This window comes from Gopherus evgoodei, chromosome 4 (genome assembly GCF_007399415.2).
Source record: "Gopherus evgoodei ecotype Sinaloan lineage chromosome 4, rGopEvg1_v1.p, whole genome shotgun sequence".
Classification (NCBI taxonomy): domain Eukaryota; kingdom Metazoa; phylum Chordata; order Testudines; family Testudinidae; genus Gopherus; species Gopherus evgoodei.
Genome location: NC_044325.1, coordinates 151,491,169 through 151,505,450, shown reverse-complemented (window position 1 = coordinate 151,505,450; position 14,282 = coordinate 151,491,169). Strand labels below are relative to the sequence as shown.

The window sequence follows — 14,282 nt, the reverse complement described above, 5'->3', positions numbered from 1 at the left end:
TTGATGCTCTCATCTCTCTTTCTCATTCACTGCCGATACTATGAGGGAACATGGCTGCAGGTGAGAGAACAGGTACTCGTACCCCCTTGGAGGGGACAAAGTACTTAACGCTCTATTCCCCTTGCAGTGGGCGGGATTGAGGCAGGGGTCTACCACAGAGTCTTAGTATTTCTCTGGATAGTTTTTATCAGTGGCAGAGCTACCCTGGATGGTCCCTCTGGAGCAGGGATGTCGACCATCGGGTCTTCAGGTTCAACCACCTCCTCCACCTGTAACCCCATGTTATGGGCAATCCTTCATAGAAGGTCCTGGTGGGCCCTGTGGTCAACTGGGGGAGGGCCCGAGGTTGAAGTTCCCACCACTGCTTCATCCAGGGACAAAGATGAGGAGGCCAGAGGTTGATTGGGTCCTCCTGACCCTCTGTCTCCCTCACCTCCTCCTGTTCAGCGTCTGGGGCCTCTATGGCGGTCATAGCTGAGGTGACAGTAGCCTGGCCTTGCAATGAGTCATGCCTCAGAGTTGCCTCGGTGGCAACCTGGGCTGGCTGTGGGGCTTGTGCCAAGGTTGCCTCAGATTCCCGGGGCATAGGCTGGTCCTTAGCTGTCTGGGTAGTCGATGCGCCGAGGCCACGGAACAGGAGCCCAGGGGGTCCAAAAAGGCCATTGCACTGGAGGCTGCCACTGGGGTTGCCATGCCATTGATGCCTCCCTCCATCGCTTGTCAGATCTGTGCCTGCTGCAACGGGAATAGTACGAGTCCGAAGACATGGGTCTTGACTGAGATGACCCCAGTGGCACCACATGGTACTGCGCTGGGGACCTGTGCCGAGTTGATGATGCAGGGGACCGGTGTTGAGACGCTCGGGCTGGGCACCGAAACCAGGAATTTGGTGTCATGGATCTGGTGCCGGGGACTGGTGTCGTGGATCTGGTACCAGGGACCGGTGCCGAGAGTCCAGTGCCAAGGGTCAGTGCCAGTCCTCTCTCAGAGCCGGGTTGTCTGTGCATCCTGCAGTGCCAGAGAGCACCAGTGCCAAGGGTCTCTTAGACTAGAGTCCTTCCTCAGCACCATGTCATGTACCAATGCCAGGGCACTACCTACGGATGTGCTCGGTGCAGTGTCCTGGCGATCCGCAGCAGACTGGGGATGAAGGACGGAGTCCACGAGCAACTGCTTCAGTCAGAAATCTCGCTCCTTTTTAGTTCTGGGGCGGAAAGCCTCACAGATCTTGCACCTTTCTGTCTGGTCCGTCTCCCCCAGACACGAGTTGAGGGGGTCGCCCATCGGCATAGGCTTGCTGCAGGTTCCACAGGGTTTAAAGCTGTGGGCTCATGGTATGGCCCAGAACCTGAGGAAACCACGCTCCCAAACCTCACTATATACAATATATACACTAACAACTAAGACTAACTGCAACTAAACAAGGCTAAGCTAACTATATGAAAGAATGCTAAGAGAAGCACTTGCTTATAGGGTAACCAGACAGCAAGTGTGAAAAATCGGGATGGGGGTGGGAAGTAATAGGAGCCTATATAAGAAAAAGACCCAAAAATCGGGACTGTCCCTATACAATCGGGACATCTAGTCACCTTACTTGCTAACCAAGCAACTACAGTTCCAATAACCATCACTGGCAATAAGAACAAACTGAGGAGGGGCCAGGTCGGCAGGGTCATAGAATCATAGAAGATTAGGGTTGAAAGAGACCTCAGGAGGTCATCTAGTCCAATCCCCTGCTCAAAGCAAGCCCAACCCCAACTAAATCATCCCAGCCAGGGCTTTGTCAGGCCTGACCTTAAAAATCTCTAAGGATGGAGATTCCCCCACCTCCCTAGGTAACCCATTTCAGTGCTTCACCACCTTCCTAGTGAAATAGTGTTTCCTAATATCCAACCTAGACCTTCCCCACTGCAACTTGAGACCATTGCTCCTTGTTCTGTCATCTGCCACCACTGAGAACAGCCGAGCTCCATTCTCTTTGGAACCCCCCTTCAGTAGTTGAAGGCTGCTATCAAACCCTCACTCTTCTCTTCTGCAGACTAAATAACCCCGCTTCCCTCAGCCTCTCCCCATAAGTCATGTGCCCCAGCCCCCTGATTATTTTCGTTGCTCTCCGCTGGACTCTCTCCAATTTGTCCACAAATATATTTGTGGGTCGTATATTGAGTGCCATGAAGATACCACTCCAGGGGACCCCACAGCCAACCCAATGGGAGCTGCTAAGGGAAAACTTTCCGATGACTGCATGTGGCGCGCACACACCTGATTGGAATTGACATGAGCAAGCACTCGAAGAAGAACTGGAGTTCCTACAGCGACTGGAAAACCCCTTCCATTGGCGTAGGCTGCATCTACACAAGGGGGCTATGCCGATATAGTCTCCTTAGTGTAGACATACCCTGGGCCCTTAAGATCTCCAGCAGGCATCTGGTGCCCTCCAAGCCAATGGGAGTTGGATCAAGGGACTAGATGGAATGACCCTGAGGCTGGGCATTGCATCTCAGCCCAGGCAAGGGAGCTACATTTTATCTTCCTCCTGCTCTCAGGGCTTGGTTGCTATGGAGGACAAAGCAATGTTTGAAGCGTTTGGGGCTGTGGAGAATGCTATTTTGGAGCATTTATAGCTAAGGAGCAGGTTGGGCAATTCACTTCCAATGTGGCAGAGAAATTCAATCTCTGCCCCAGAAGAAGCCTCCCAATTCTGAGCCTGCAATTCCTTTGGTTTGTGGGTTTTCGGTGGGATGACAAAACTGAGTTTATAATGGAAACTTGGTAGCAGCTTTAATTATGGACCGGCTCCTGTTACTCCCTAATTACACACACCCACGTACACACACACCCTTTCTACCATGCAACGTGTGCCAAGACCACTTTGCACCCAGACCTGGTTGCTCCTCCTGGCTGGCGTTAGGTTCTCTCCTCTGCAAATCTGAAATGAGGCCAGCTTCTGCAGTCTTGCCCTGTGTGGGGAAACATGGAGATGGTCAGCCTGTCTCTATGCCTCTTGTCATGGCGCCGGCTCGGGAGACGAGGCACAGGCCTGTGCATATTGCAGCTGCATCACTGCTTGTAGTGAAGCCGCTTGGGCCACACCTGGAAGGGCTCTGCCTCTCCCACGCGACGCAGATGGTCAGGTTTCCAGAGAGCTCAGGGCCGGCACACACCAGAGCGTGCAACTCTTCTGAAAGTCCAACCCCATTTTCTAGCAAGCACAAGATGCTCTGACAGCTGCTTTCTGGCAAGTGTAAAATCCAAATCTATCATGAGAATCTAGCAGGTAAGCTGGCCCTTGTCCTGGGCCTCCCGCCTGATCCCGTGGACTTTACTGTGCGGTGTGAGCTGGAACACACCGATTCTATAGTAGTGATTCTCCTGCAGTAGCGCCCTGATCTGCAGTGCCACAGATCTGCTCCAGCCCTTTAGCTACGCACAGGATACCTGTCGTGCTGGGGAGGGGCATATACTCCTCCCTCCGCCCGCCCTGTCAGAATGGAAATCGGGACCCTTCAGTAACAGGAGCTGGGAAGGAGCTGCTCTTCCTCCGCGTCCCCCTCATTCACCATGACCTCTGGCATTGGGGTCAAACCTTGCTACCTCAGCCGCGGCTGGAGGCCTCAGCCCTCACCGTGCTGGGAGCTGTACGAACATGGGATCCGGGACAGCTTGGGCCCCAGAGCAGACCTAACAGGGGATTGAGAGAAACAAGCAGTTTGTATGGGGGAGTTGGGGTTATGGCAGCAGATGCCCAGCTCTCAGCCAGGCTGGCAGAGGCAGTTGGCGAAGGGACGTTAAAAGAAGTAAGGAGCAAAAATTGAACTGCCCCTGCACCAGATCTGGGTGCATGGGGTGGTGGGCAGTGGAGACTAATTAAGAGAGTGTTAGTGTTTTTTCAGCGTGTGTGTTTGTGTCTGCTTCCCCCTGCTGGCATGGATGAGCCTTCTGCTGCCCCCTGCTGGACGGAATGAGCCCTGGGGGGGAGGGTGCGTGGGTGTGTGTGAGAGAGACCCTGTCCCTGCTGCCAGGGAAGAGCCCCACTTGTGTGTGTCCATCCCTGCTGCTGGGGTAAGCCTTGCTCTGCGTGACTGGTACAGTGTCTCGACCCAGAGCCCTTTCAGACTCCAGCCACTGCCAGGGGTCAGGGAGACAGACGCTGTCCAGTGCCCATTCCTTGGTGTCACAGGAGCAGACCCCATTGCAGTCCCCGGGAACCCAGTGCCAGTGGCACCCTCTGGCCCTGGCTATGCAGTGGGGTCAAGCAGATGATGCTGTTAGCAGTGGAGCTGTGGCTGGGGGAAGGGGAACTGCATTGCACCTGTTTGCCACAGCTGTCCTCCATGCACAGAGCCACGGCACTGACAGGCTGGTGGGTCCGGCAGGTGGGGCTCCCCAACCTTCTCTCCCCTGCCACCTGCAAGGAGACCCAGAGGGGCATTTCTGAAAGCAAGCAAAGCCAACCCTCTCCCCCCGCGGCCCCTCCGCCAGCCGCTGGCATAGCGAGCACTAGCCAGGGCGCTCCCCCAAGGGAGGAACCACATGCTCTGGGGGGGCCCCAGGGCATGGAGCCCACCAACATGGCCAGGGCGTGAGTCGCTCTGCGAAATGCGTATGTGGACAAGGCCTTGGTCTTCCTGCAGGCTGCTCCTCCCTCTCCACAGGGCAGGAAGCTGAACAGGGGCACCTGCAGAAATGCTCCCACAACACCTTTCAGCCAGCCAGAGAGCCAACCAAGGCCAGTTTGTCGTGCCAGCCGCTGCCACGGAGGACTCGTCCACTGGGAGCCCTTTGCAGGCCCCTGCCTCGCTGTCCCAGGGAGGAGGCAGCTCCGTGATGCGTCTCGTCTGGCATGTTCCTTACCGGGGTCTTCTCTTGGCATGTCAGCCCCTGGCTCGAGGCGTACTTCTGACGCAGCTCGTTCCTCTCCTTCCTCGTCCGCAGCCGCTTCTTCTTCTGATGGAACTGGTGCGGTGAGAAAGGACCCCGCACTCAGGGGACAGCCCTGCTCCCGAGGAAACACACCGTTCCCCACCACCCACAGCCCTCAGATGAGCCAAAGAAACCCACGCCGAGGCCAAGGGATGGTAACATGTCACCTGCAAAGCTGGCCCCCATCCAGCCCATCCTGCTATCCTCATCTGCAGGAGGCCTGGCCCTGGGGCGCCCAGCTCGCCGACGGTGCTTCAGCAACACCCCCCCCCCCCCAGCATTCGCCAAGAGCAGCAGACCCCAGCCTCCCCGTGCTGCTCCCAGGAGGCAATAGCTGGGACCAGCTCAGCCCTGGGCGCTGCAGCTGGTTTCCTAGCTCCCAAAGCTCTTGCTGTGAAGGGTGAGTCGGGCAGCCCAGGTCGCCAGGGAATCAGGGAGCCCGGCCAGACTGTGCTGCCCTGCCATTTCCAGCATCATTCACACCCCACGTGCTCCTGGCCCCCTCCCATGAGAGTGTCACCCCATCTGCCTCCAGCTGCCTCCCAGCCCCTAAACAGCCCCCTCCTGGAATGGCAGGTGGGCAGCTGAGGAGCTGGGAGCTGGCAGGAGAATGGCCACCCCATGTGGAGTGTAACGGTCTCACATCCGGGGCCTGGGCATGGGGCATCAGCCAGGGGACTATGAGCCCCAGACCTGGGGTCAGACATTCACATTTCCCCCTGGGCGCTGCTCATAGTTACATCCCTCCCTTAGCCGCATGGCTCTCACCTTCTCTGCCACGCTGAGTAAATGAGCAGGGAGGCCGTCGGACTGGGAGCTGTTGGAGCCGCTGGTGCTGTGCCAGGCAGAGAGCCCCTTAGCTGTTTGCATAGATTCCTGGCTGCCGAGGCCACAAGGGCCCATTCCGACCACCCTGCAGAAGAGACAGCCCCATCCCCCAGCCAGCCCTGCAGCCAGCCCAGCGCCCCAAGCTGAGCCCCCAGCCACCCCGAGCCAGTCTGGATTTATGGACGCCAAGTGGCGGAGACTCGCCCCAGCCCAGGCCAGCTGTTCCAATGGGCATTCCCCTCCCTGCCGAACAGGGGCCCTTCTCTTTCCTCTGGACTTGTTACGTCAGCTCCCAGCCACTGAATCTCGCTTTGCTTGTGTCTGCGGCATTCAGAGCCCCCTGCTAGCAGAAATCTCCTCTCTGTCGTGAGTCAGGAGGCTCCCGCTGAACTCACGCTGCCTGGCAGGTCCCGAGTGCCAGGGGCAGCCGAGGCCCAGGGGCTTTAGGGACAGAATGAGCTGGGGGCAGCTGTCACTTGGGGGTTCCCTGAGGCAAGCCAGGAGCACAGCCCCACAGCTCTGAGGTCTCAGGGCTCAGAGGGGAGGAGGGCCAGGTGCCAAGAGGGTTTCATTGGGCCAGCCAGGCTTCACCCAGTCAGGCACAGCACACCCTTCTCCAGGAGTGCAAAGGGTTCAGCCCACCTTCCTCCTAGCCTCCGGAGATGGGCCTGGCCAGCCATGGACGAGGTGTCCCTGGGGCAGCAGAGCTCAGGAGGGGGCTCCTTGGAGGGTGACAGGGTGGTGGTACCTGGACTCAATGTCTGACAGGGAGATGTCACTCCAGGCACCATCTGAGTCCTGCCCACGGCCCAGATCCTTGAGCTTTCGATGGATTTGCTGCTGAAGCAGCTCCTGGAGCTCAGACAGACACTGCAGAAACTGAGGGTAGAGAGGCAAGAGCTCACACACCCCTACACTGGAAGGAGTTTCACTTTGGGGAGCACTCCACGAGTCTCTGCTTAGCCAAACGCCTCCCCTCTAGCGCACGCAGTCTAAAGAGAGGGAGCAATTAAGCCCCTTAATGGAGAGAGACAAATACAATAGAAGCCACTGCCCAAGGCACTCAGCCACGTGGCAGAGTTAAACTGTGTGGTCTGACAGCAACCCAGGGCTGGCCAGGCCACCCAGAGGACTCAGGGAGTCAGGGGCAAGGTGGGGGAGCTGCGGCACTTGTACTTACCCGGCGGTGGTCTGGGTCTTCAGCGTCATTTCAGCAGCGGGCGGGGTTTCAGTTGCTCCGCGTCTTCAACAGAACTGAAGGGTCTCCCGCCGCCAAAATGCCGCTGAAGACCCGGCCTGCCACCAGGCCAGGGACCCGGGGCAAATTGCCCCACTTTCCCCACGCCCCTCTGGGCGGCCCTGGGGCTGGCTGCAAACACATGGGCTAGGAGATGGCATTGCAAGCTGTGTGTAAGAGAAGGAAAAGCTACAGACAGCAAGACAAGCAGTCGAGAGTGTGGCCCTGGTAGGAAGCCGAGACACAGCTCTTTGGGCACAGAGCACTCCCCCGGAGGGCAGGCCTGGGGAATTTCTGAGCAAGACCACTGCCTGCTGCTCTTTGTTCCGGCTGTGCACAGTGGAACAGGACTCTGTTCGGATACTTTGCAGCTGAACAGGATTATACCTAGAATATCCCCGACTCAAGGTATCCATTTCTCTTCCTAATGCAAACTAGCTAGCAAGACCCTGAGTACTGACAAACTGCTTGGGCCAGAGGGGCAACCTGGCTCCCAGGCACAGTGACTCTGGAACATGGCAGCAAGGGCTCAGACACTAGCATGAGCTGACAAAGATCCCATGGCTGGCGTATCCAGTACAGACAGTCAACAACACAGTGATCCTTGGCAGAGGCCAGGGCACTGCAGGACGAGCGGGATACAGAGTAATTCCAGAGTGCACGAAGGAACACAGTGATTGCAAACACATATGTTAAGGTGCCATCTCCGCTGCGTCCCTACGCCCCTGGTGTGCCCACGGCTGGCATAACACTGCTCCTCTGCCTGCATCACTACACCCCTGGTGTGCCCACGGCTGATATAACACTGCTTCTCTGCCTGCATCCCAATGCCCCTAGTGTGCCCACGGCTGGTATAACACTGCTCCTCCGCCTGCGTCCCTATGCCCCTGGTGTGCCTACGGCTGGTATAACACTGCTTCTCTGCCTGCATCACTACACCCCTGGTGTGCCCACGGCTGGTATAACACTGCTCCTCCACCTGCGTCCCAGTGCCCCTAGTATGCCCACGGCTGGTATAACACTGCTCCTCTGCCTGCGTCCCTACGCCCCTGGTGTGCCCATGGCTGGTATAACACTGCTCCTCTGCCTGCGTCCCTACGCCCCTGGTGTGCCCACGGCTGGTATAACACTGCTTCTCTGCCTGAATCCCAATGCCTCTTGTGTGCCCACGGCTGGTATAACACTGCTCCTCTGCCTGCGTCCCTATGCCCCTGGTGTGCCCACGGTTGGTATAACACTGCTTCTCTGCCTGCATCCCAATGCCCCTAGTGTGCCCACGGCTGGTATAACACTGCTCCTCTGCCTGCGTCCCTATGCCCCTGGTGTGCCAACAGCTGGTATAACACTGCTCCTCCGCCTGCGTCCCAATGCCCCTAGTGTGCCCACGGCTGGTATAACACTGCTCCTCTGCCTGCGTCCCTATGCCCCTGGTGTGCCCACGGCTGGTATAACACTGCTCCTCTGCCTGCATCCCTACACCCCTGGAGTGCCCATGGCTGGTATAACACTGCTCCTCTGCCTGCATCCCTACACCCCTGGAGTGCCCATGGCTGGTATAACACTGTTCCTCTGCCTGTGCCCCTACGCCCAGGTGTGCCCACGGCTGGTATAACACTGCTCCTCTGCCTGTGCCCCTACGCCCCTGGTGTGCCCACGGCTGGTATAACACTGCTCCTCTGCCTGTGCCCCTACGCCCCTGGTGTGCCCACGGCTGGTATAACACTGCTCCTCCGCCTGCATCCGTATGCCCCTGGTGTGCCCACGGCTGGTATAACACTGCTCCTCTGCCTGTGCCCCTACGCCCCTGGTGTGCCCATGGCTGGTATAACACTGCTCCTCTGCCTGCGTCCCTGCACCCCTGGTGTGCCCATGGCTGGTATAACACTGCTCCTCTGCTTGCGTCCCTACGCCCCTGGTGTGCCCATGGCTGGTATATCACTGCTTCTCCGCCTGCGTCCCAATGCCCCTGGTGTTTCCATGGCTGGTATAACACTGCTCCTCTGCCTGCGTCCGTACGCCCCTGGTGTGCCCACGGCTGGTATATCACTGCTTCTCTGCCTGCGTCCCAATGCCCCTGGTGTTTCCACGGCTGGTATAACACTGCTCCTCTGCCTGCGTCCGTACGCCCCTGGTGGTGGGGCTATGAACTTCCAGGCCCAGAGGGGCTGGGTCTGTGAACTGCCAGGCCCAGAGTTGATGGGGCTCAGCCCTGACACAAATTAAGCACTGAGCAGCCACTGTTCACTCCCACCCGTCCCACCCCCAGCCCCTGCAGCAGGGCTGTGTGGAGCCAGCTCTCACCTTGGAGCGGTCGGGGTCACAGAAATCCAGCAGCGTGTCACAGATGTGATAGCCCAGAGATTTAAGGTCCTCTGAAGTGAAGTGGGAGTCGCTCTTCCTGCCTGAAAGAGGGACAGAGACACAGGCTGAGAGCCCTGGATTCACAGCACACCAGTCACATTATCGGGGTTTGCCCAGCAGAGGGCATATACAGCAGTACAACCCCCATTCCCCGGGCTGCTCTCCCTGCTATCGGGCCCTTTGGCGCCATGGCACTTTAGATCTCAATGCAGCCGTGTGAAAAAGTGGGGATTTTCTGTGTTTTGTATGAACTATTGTAGCAGCCGCGGGGACTTCTGGACCTCATGCAGGAGAGTGGGGACCAGGTACCATCTCTGTAGCAGGGCCTCCTACAATGTCTTGCAACTGGAGAGAGAAAGGGCCCTAATGAGGGAAAATTCATGCAGCGCACAGAAGGCCCAGGAGCAGACATACAAGGGAGCCCACAGAGAACCTTCTAACCCAGCGAGAGGGTCCTGCTCCTGCTTGCCTCAGTGGAATCAAATCTACTGCCACAGTGGCAGGGGCCCTAGGAGATTATCTGCTGGGTAGGGCCGGTCACCTACAAAATCTAGCAGCCGGACAGCAAAAAGAAACCAAACAGCAAAAAGAGAGGGTGGGTCTACCATGTAAATCTCCTCAAGCTGTGAAGGGAGCAAGAGGGGCTGCAGGCTGCTACCACTCCAGAGGCTCTGGTGGTGCCAGCCCAACTGAGCTCCATCCCAGCTTGATGAGGTGAATCAGGCGGATCTCCTGAAGGGCAGGGGACAGCCTTGTTCCAGCAAAACTCTTGTCTCCATCACCCCAGCTCCCTCCCGGCCCAGCTACATGCTGGCATAGTGCTGGCCTTACCCAGAGTTGAGCCGCTGAAGGTGGACTCCATGGTGTAGCTGTTGGGGATTCCCATCCTCCACATCACAATCCGGCCCGTCCCCTCTTTACTCTTCTGGACCTTAAACTTACAGCTGTGGAAAGAAAACTACAGCGCCCCGGGTGGCTCAGCGCAGGGATGGGGCAGAAAGAGATCCTGGCCGTACCCCAAGATAGGACTGCTCCCGACTGACAACCCCTTTTCCAGGGCTCCCCACGGCCCAACCAGAGGGCTTTCCTCATTTCCCTTGGAGACATTATTCCACAGTCAACAGCCCCCTCAGCATTAGGAAGCTTTTCCTGATATTCAGCCCACTCATTCCTTGCATAGCACCATCCTGTTTCTCCTAATTTCTGTGCCTTTTGGCCACCCAACCCTAGCAGGCTAGGGTAGCGACACCGGCATTAAGATTTACTGTAACTACCCCTCCAGCACTAGCCTCTTAGCACAACCTGATCCCTAGCATCATTCTTGGAAACTGCTGAACAATTCTTGCTGAAACAATCAAAAAAATTCCACCCAAGACAGAGAGCTGCCAGGACAAGTTCCATCCCCAGCGGCTAAAACTTGGAAAAATTATACCCAGCTGAAAACCAGGGGTTGGAATGGGGATGGGTTTGGGAACCTCAACTTAGTGTATGTAGGCAAAGATGCTTCCTATAGAAACACTAGGGAGGGGATCCTGGCTCTACAAAGCCAGGGGGAGCTTTGCCACCGATGTCAATGGGGCCAGCACATCCCATGCTCAAAGATGAAAACTCTAAAGGTAGGAAGTGCCAGACTGAAGGTTGCCGGTACACCCTTCACCCCGCCCCCAGTGCAGATTCAGTCCCTGGCTGTACACACAGTGGTAACTGGGAGACTGTAGACTGCTTTTTCCACAGGAGCCCTGGCCCTAGGCAGGGCTGCCCAGAGGGGGGGTAACTGGGGCAATTTGCCCCGGGACCCGCAGGGGCACCCACAAATGTTTTTCGAGGCCCTTGGAGCGGGGTCCTTCACTCGCTCTGGGGGCCCCAGAAAACTCTTGCAGGGCCCGGGGCTCCCAGAGCTTCTTCCGCTCCAGGTCTTCGGCAGCAATTTGGCGGCGGGGAGTCCTTCCACTCCAGGACCCACCACCAAAGTGCCCTGAAGACCCACAGTGGGGGGTCCTTCCACCCCGGGACCTATCACCAAAGTGCCCTGAAGAGCCACGGTGGGGGGTCCTTCCACCCCGGGACCCACCAACGAAGTGCCAGGTCTTCAGTGGCAATTCCCGCTGCTGAAGACCCCAGGATCCTCTGGGCAGCCCTGGCCCTAGGTCCCTCACTCTTGTGCTCTCGGGGAGCCTGTGCTTTGCACTATAGGTGCAGCTCTGCTGTGCCCCAGAACAGAGCACCAAAGCCTTCCTGGCTCCATGATGTGATTTCTCCCCTACCCTCCAACAGCTGGCACATGAGCAGCTGGCTCACCTGGCCCCGAGAGACTCCAGGCAAAACTGGGACTCATATGCGGAGAGGCCCAGGCCTTGCAGCCAGGTCCCCACCCAGCCCATGGTGGCCAGTGAGGGGCTCCAAGAGCAGAGATGATGCTTCTCCTCTGGGCAGGAGTGGGGAGGGATAGCTCAGTGGTTTGAGCATTGGCCTGCTAAACCCAGAGCTGTGAGTTCAATCCTTGAGGGGACCATTTAGGGAATGGAAGTTTAAAAAAAACAACTCGGGATTTGTCCTGCTTTGAGCAGGGGGTTGGACTAGATGATCTCCTGAGATTCCTTCTGACCCTATGATTCTATGTAGAGAGGGGCTGTGGGGAGCCCCTTCCCCTCCCACGGGCTGCTCCCACACCCACCTTGTCAGGGGCATTTTTGCTGAGCATGAGTGGGAAGATGCGCTCGTGGAGCCGCTGGGCAGGAGTGCTCTTGTTGTTGCAGCCATACATGAAGACATTGTTCTTGCGGCTGTGCCCATGGAAGTCACAATACAGCAGAACCTCCCGCTCCTCCAGGACTCTGCACAAAGGAAGAAATCCTGAGCCACTTACACACGTGTACGGATGCATGTATGTAATCAGACATGGGCCACAGACTGTATCACAGACGCTTGCTTGATTCAGGAGGAAACGCTGCACAGAACTACATAAAATCTGTCCTATGGGGATGACACTTCTCAGGCCTGGGCTCTCCAAAGTTTATTCTGGTAGAGTTTGCACACAGCCAGTTTTGAGCTGCAAAAATGTGTGGAAGGGAGAGTTCTGCTTCAGAAGTCATTCAGGGTATGTCTAGGCTGCACTTAGACTCCTGTGACTGGCAGGGCCGGCTCCAGCTTTTCTGCCGCTCCAAGCAGCAAAAAAAAACGAGTGGCGGCACTCTGATGGCAGCTTCATCACGCCTCTTCTTCGGCGGCAGGTCCTCCCTCTCTTCCTCTTTGGCGGCAATTCGCTCAAAGAGGAAGAGAGGGAATGAGGGATCCATTCCTGCTGAATTCCTTCCTGCTGAATTCCTGCTGAAGACCCAGACATACTGCCCGATACCAGACAGAGTGCCACCCCTTTGAATTGTCCGCCCCAAGCACCAGCTTCCTACACTGGTGCCTGGAGCTGGCCCTGGTGACTGGCCTGTTCCAGCTCACTCAGGCTTGCAGGGCTTGGGCTAAGGGGCTGTTTAATTGCAGCGCAGACATTATATAGTCCATACTAACGAATCTGAATTAGAGACTCGCATTGATTGACAGTTGCAAACTACCTGCCCCAGCTACCTCATCGTATGAATCTGGCGTAGTGGCCTCCTGCTTTACTTTATACTGCATAAGAAACATTAATCCTGTTCTAGTGCAGGTTAAGTTTCGTGTATATTTCATCCTAGCCAAATTATGTATTTCAAATCAGAAATGACAGATGCTAAAAGCTAATCGTCTCTTAACTTGGAGGGTTATTTGTGTGCGCTCTCGGTATATGTATTTATAATGGTCCCTCATTCTTACCTTGCACTTTCCATCTGTAAATCTCAAAGCACTTTACAAAGGGGAGGTCAAGATCATTCTCCCCATTTTACAGAGGAGGGAACTGAGGCACAGAGGGAGGAAATGATTTTGCCCAAGGATATTCAGCAGGCTAGTGACAGAACCAGAAATAGAGCCCAGCTCTCAAGTCCCGGTCCAGTGCTCTACCACTAGGCCACACTGCCTAGTCTAATCAATGACATTCTCTTTACTGTGCTATGTTATGGTGGCCAGTGGCTCTGCGCTACACACCAAGCTCAGCGAGCCCTGCTCCTCACCTCTGGATCATGCGCCGGGTGTGCCAGATGCAAGGGAAGGACTCCTTCAAGACGGTCTGATAGTTGCGGTTGAGATCTCTCCCGGCCAGCGAGCAGCGGTAGTTCCCCACGATCACCCCGTCTGGATTGAGCATGGGCACCACCTTGAATATGAAGAGCTCACGGAGAAGCTGGGCATCAGGGGAGTCGCTCAGGATGAAGTCTAGGAAACCTCTCATGACCCACGAGCCGTTGGTCTCCCCAGGGTGCACCCTGGCACTCAGCACTACAGCCTTCTTGGCGGCAGTGGCAGGGGGGTTTTGAGACGGGCTGGTGATGGTGAGAAGGTAGACGGTGTTGCCGGCCAGACTGCTGCACAGGACCCGGAGCTTGCAGTACTGTGAGCGAACCGGGTCGCTGGCCACTGCCAGCAGGTAGCGCTGCAGGTCCGAGAAGGTATAGGGGTAGAAGTGGGCAAAGTAGCAGGTGTCATGGTCATGGGGGAAGCACACCGTCCACGTGAGACAATACATTGCCTGGCCCTCCTCAGAGCTGCACCGGTAGTACCGGATGTCGCCCCCCTCTCTCCGCCAGCCCACACCACGGGTCTGCGCATCCCTCTGAGAGTACAGGAGCGGCTTCATCCCCATGCTGTACAGGCTTTTGGGCTTCATCAGGTTGACAATGGAGAAGCGGTAGGTGATGCCTTTCCTGGTGTTCCTGACCTGGAAGTAGAACCACTGGGTGTGCTTGCTGGTATACAAGTCCATGCGCAGTGTCAGCTCATACTCGTATGGGCCTCTGCAAGGAGGAAAGAGAAAGTAACACCTGGAGCAGCTTCTCCCTGCACACGC

The 14,282-nt window shown here is 56.8% G+C and overlaps 1 protein-coding gene across 13 annotated transcripts in view; it reads right to left on the bottom strand.

Moving 5' to 3' along the window:
- AGBL2 (ATP/GTP binding protein like 2) overlaps positions 1 to 14,282 on the bottom strand; it is a 43,771-nt gene that overhangs the window by 16,057 nt on the left and 13,432 nt on the right. For 10 of the 13 annotated variants that reach the window (XM_030562337.1, XM_030562343.1, XM_030562334.1 and 7 more), the window contains 9 exons: positions 13,450 to 14,229; positions 12,024 to 12,183; positions 10,181 to 10,307; positions 9,290 to 9,390; positions 6,500 to 6,630; positions 5,692 to 5,758; positions 4,855 to 4,956; positions 4,313 to 4,408; positions 2,840 to 2,960 (listed from right to left, as the gene is read on the bottom strand). In XM_030562337.1, the coding sequence (XP_030418197.1) occupies positions 2,840 to 2,960; positions 4,313 to 4,408; positions 4,855 to 4,956; positions 5,692 to 5,758; positions 6,500 to 6,630; positions 9,290 to 9,390; positions 10,181 to 10,307; positions 12,024 to 12,183; positions 13,450 to 14,229 (1,685 nt within the window). The remainder of the gene's footprint in view (positions 1 to 2,839; positions 2,961 to 4,312; positions 4,409 to 4,854; positions 4,957 to 5,691; positions 5,759 to 6,499; positions 6,631 to 9,289; positions 9,391 to 10,180; positions 10,308 to 12,023; positions 12,184 to 13,449; positions 14,230 to 14,282) is intronic. The other 3 variants (XM_030562331.1, XM_030562340.1, XM_030562333.1) reach the window with 2 other exon arrangements.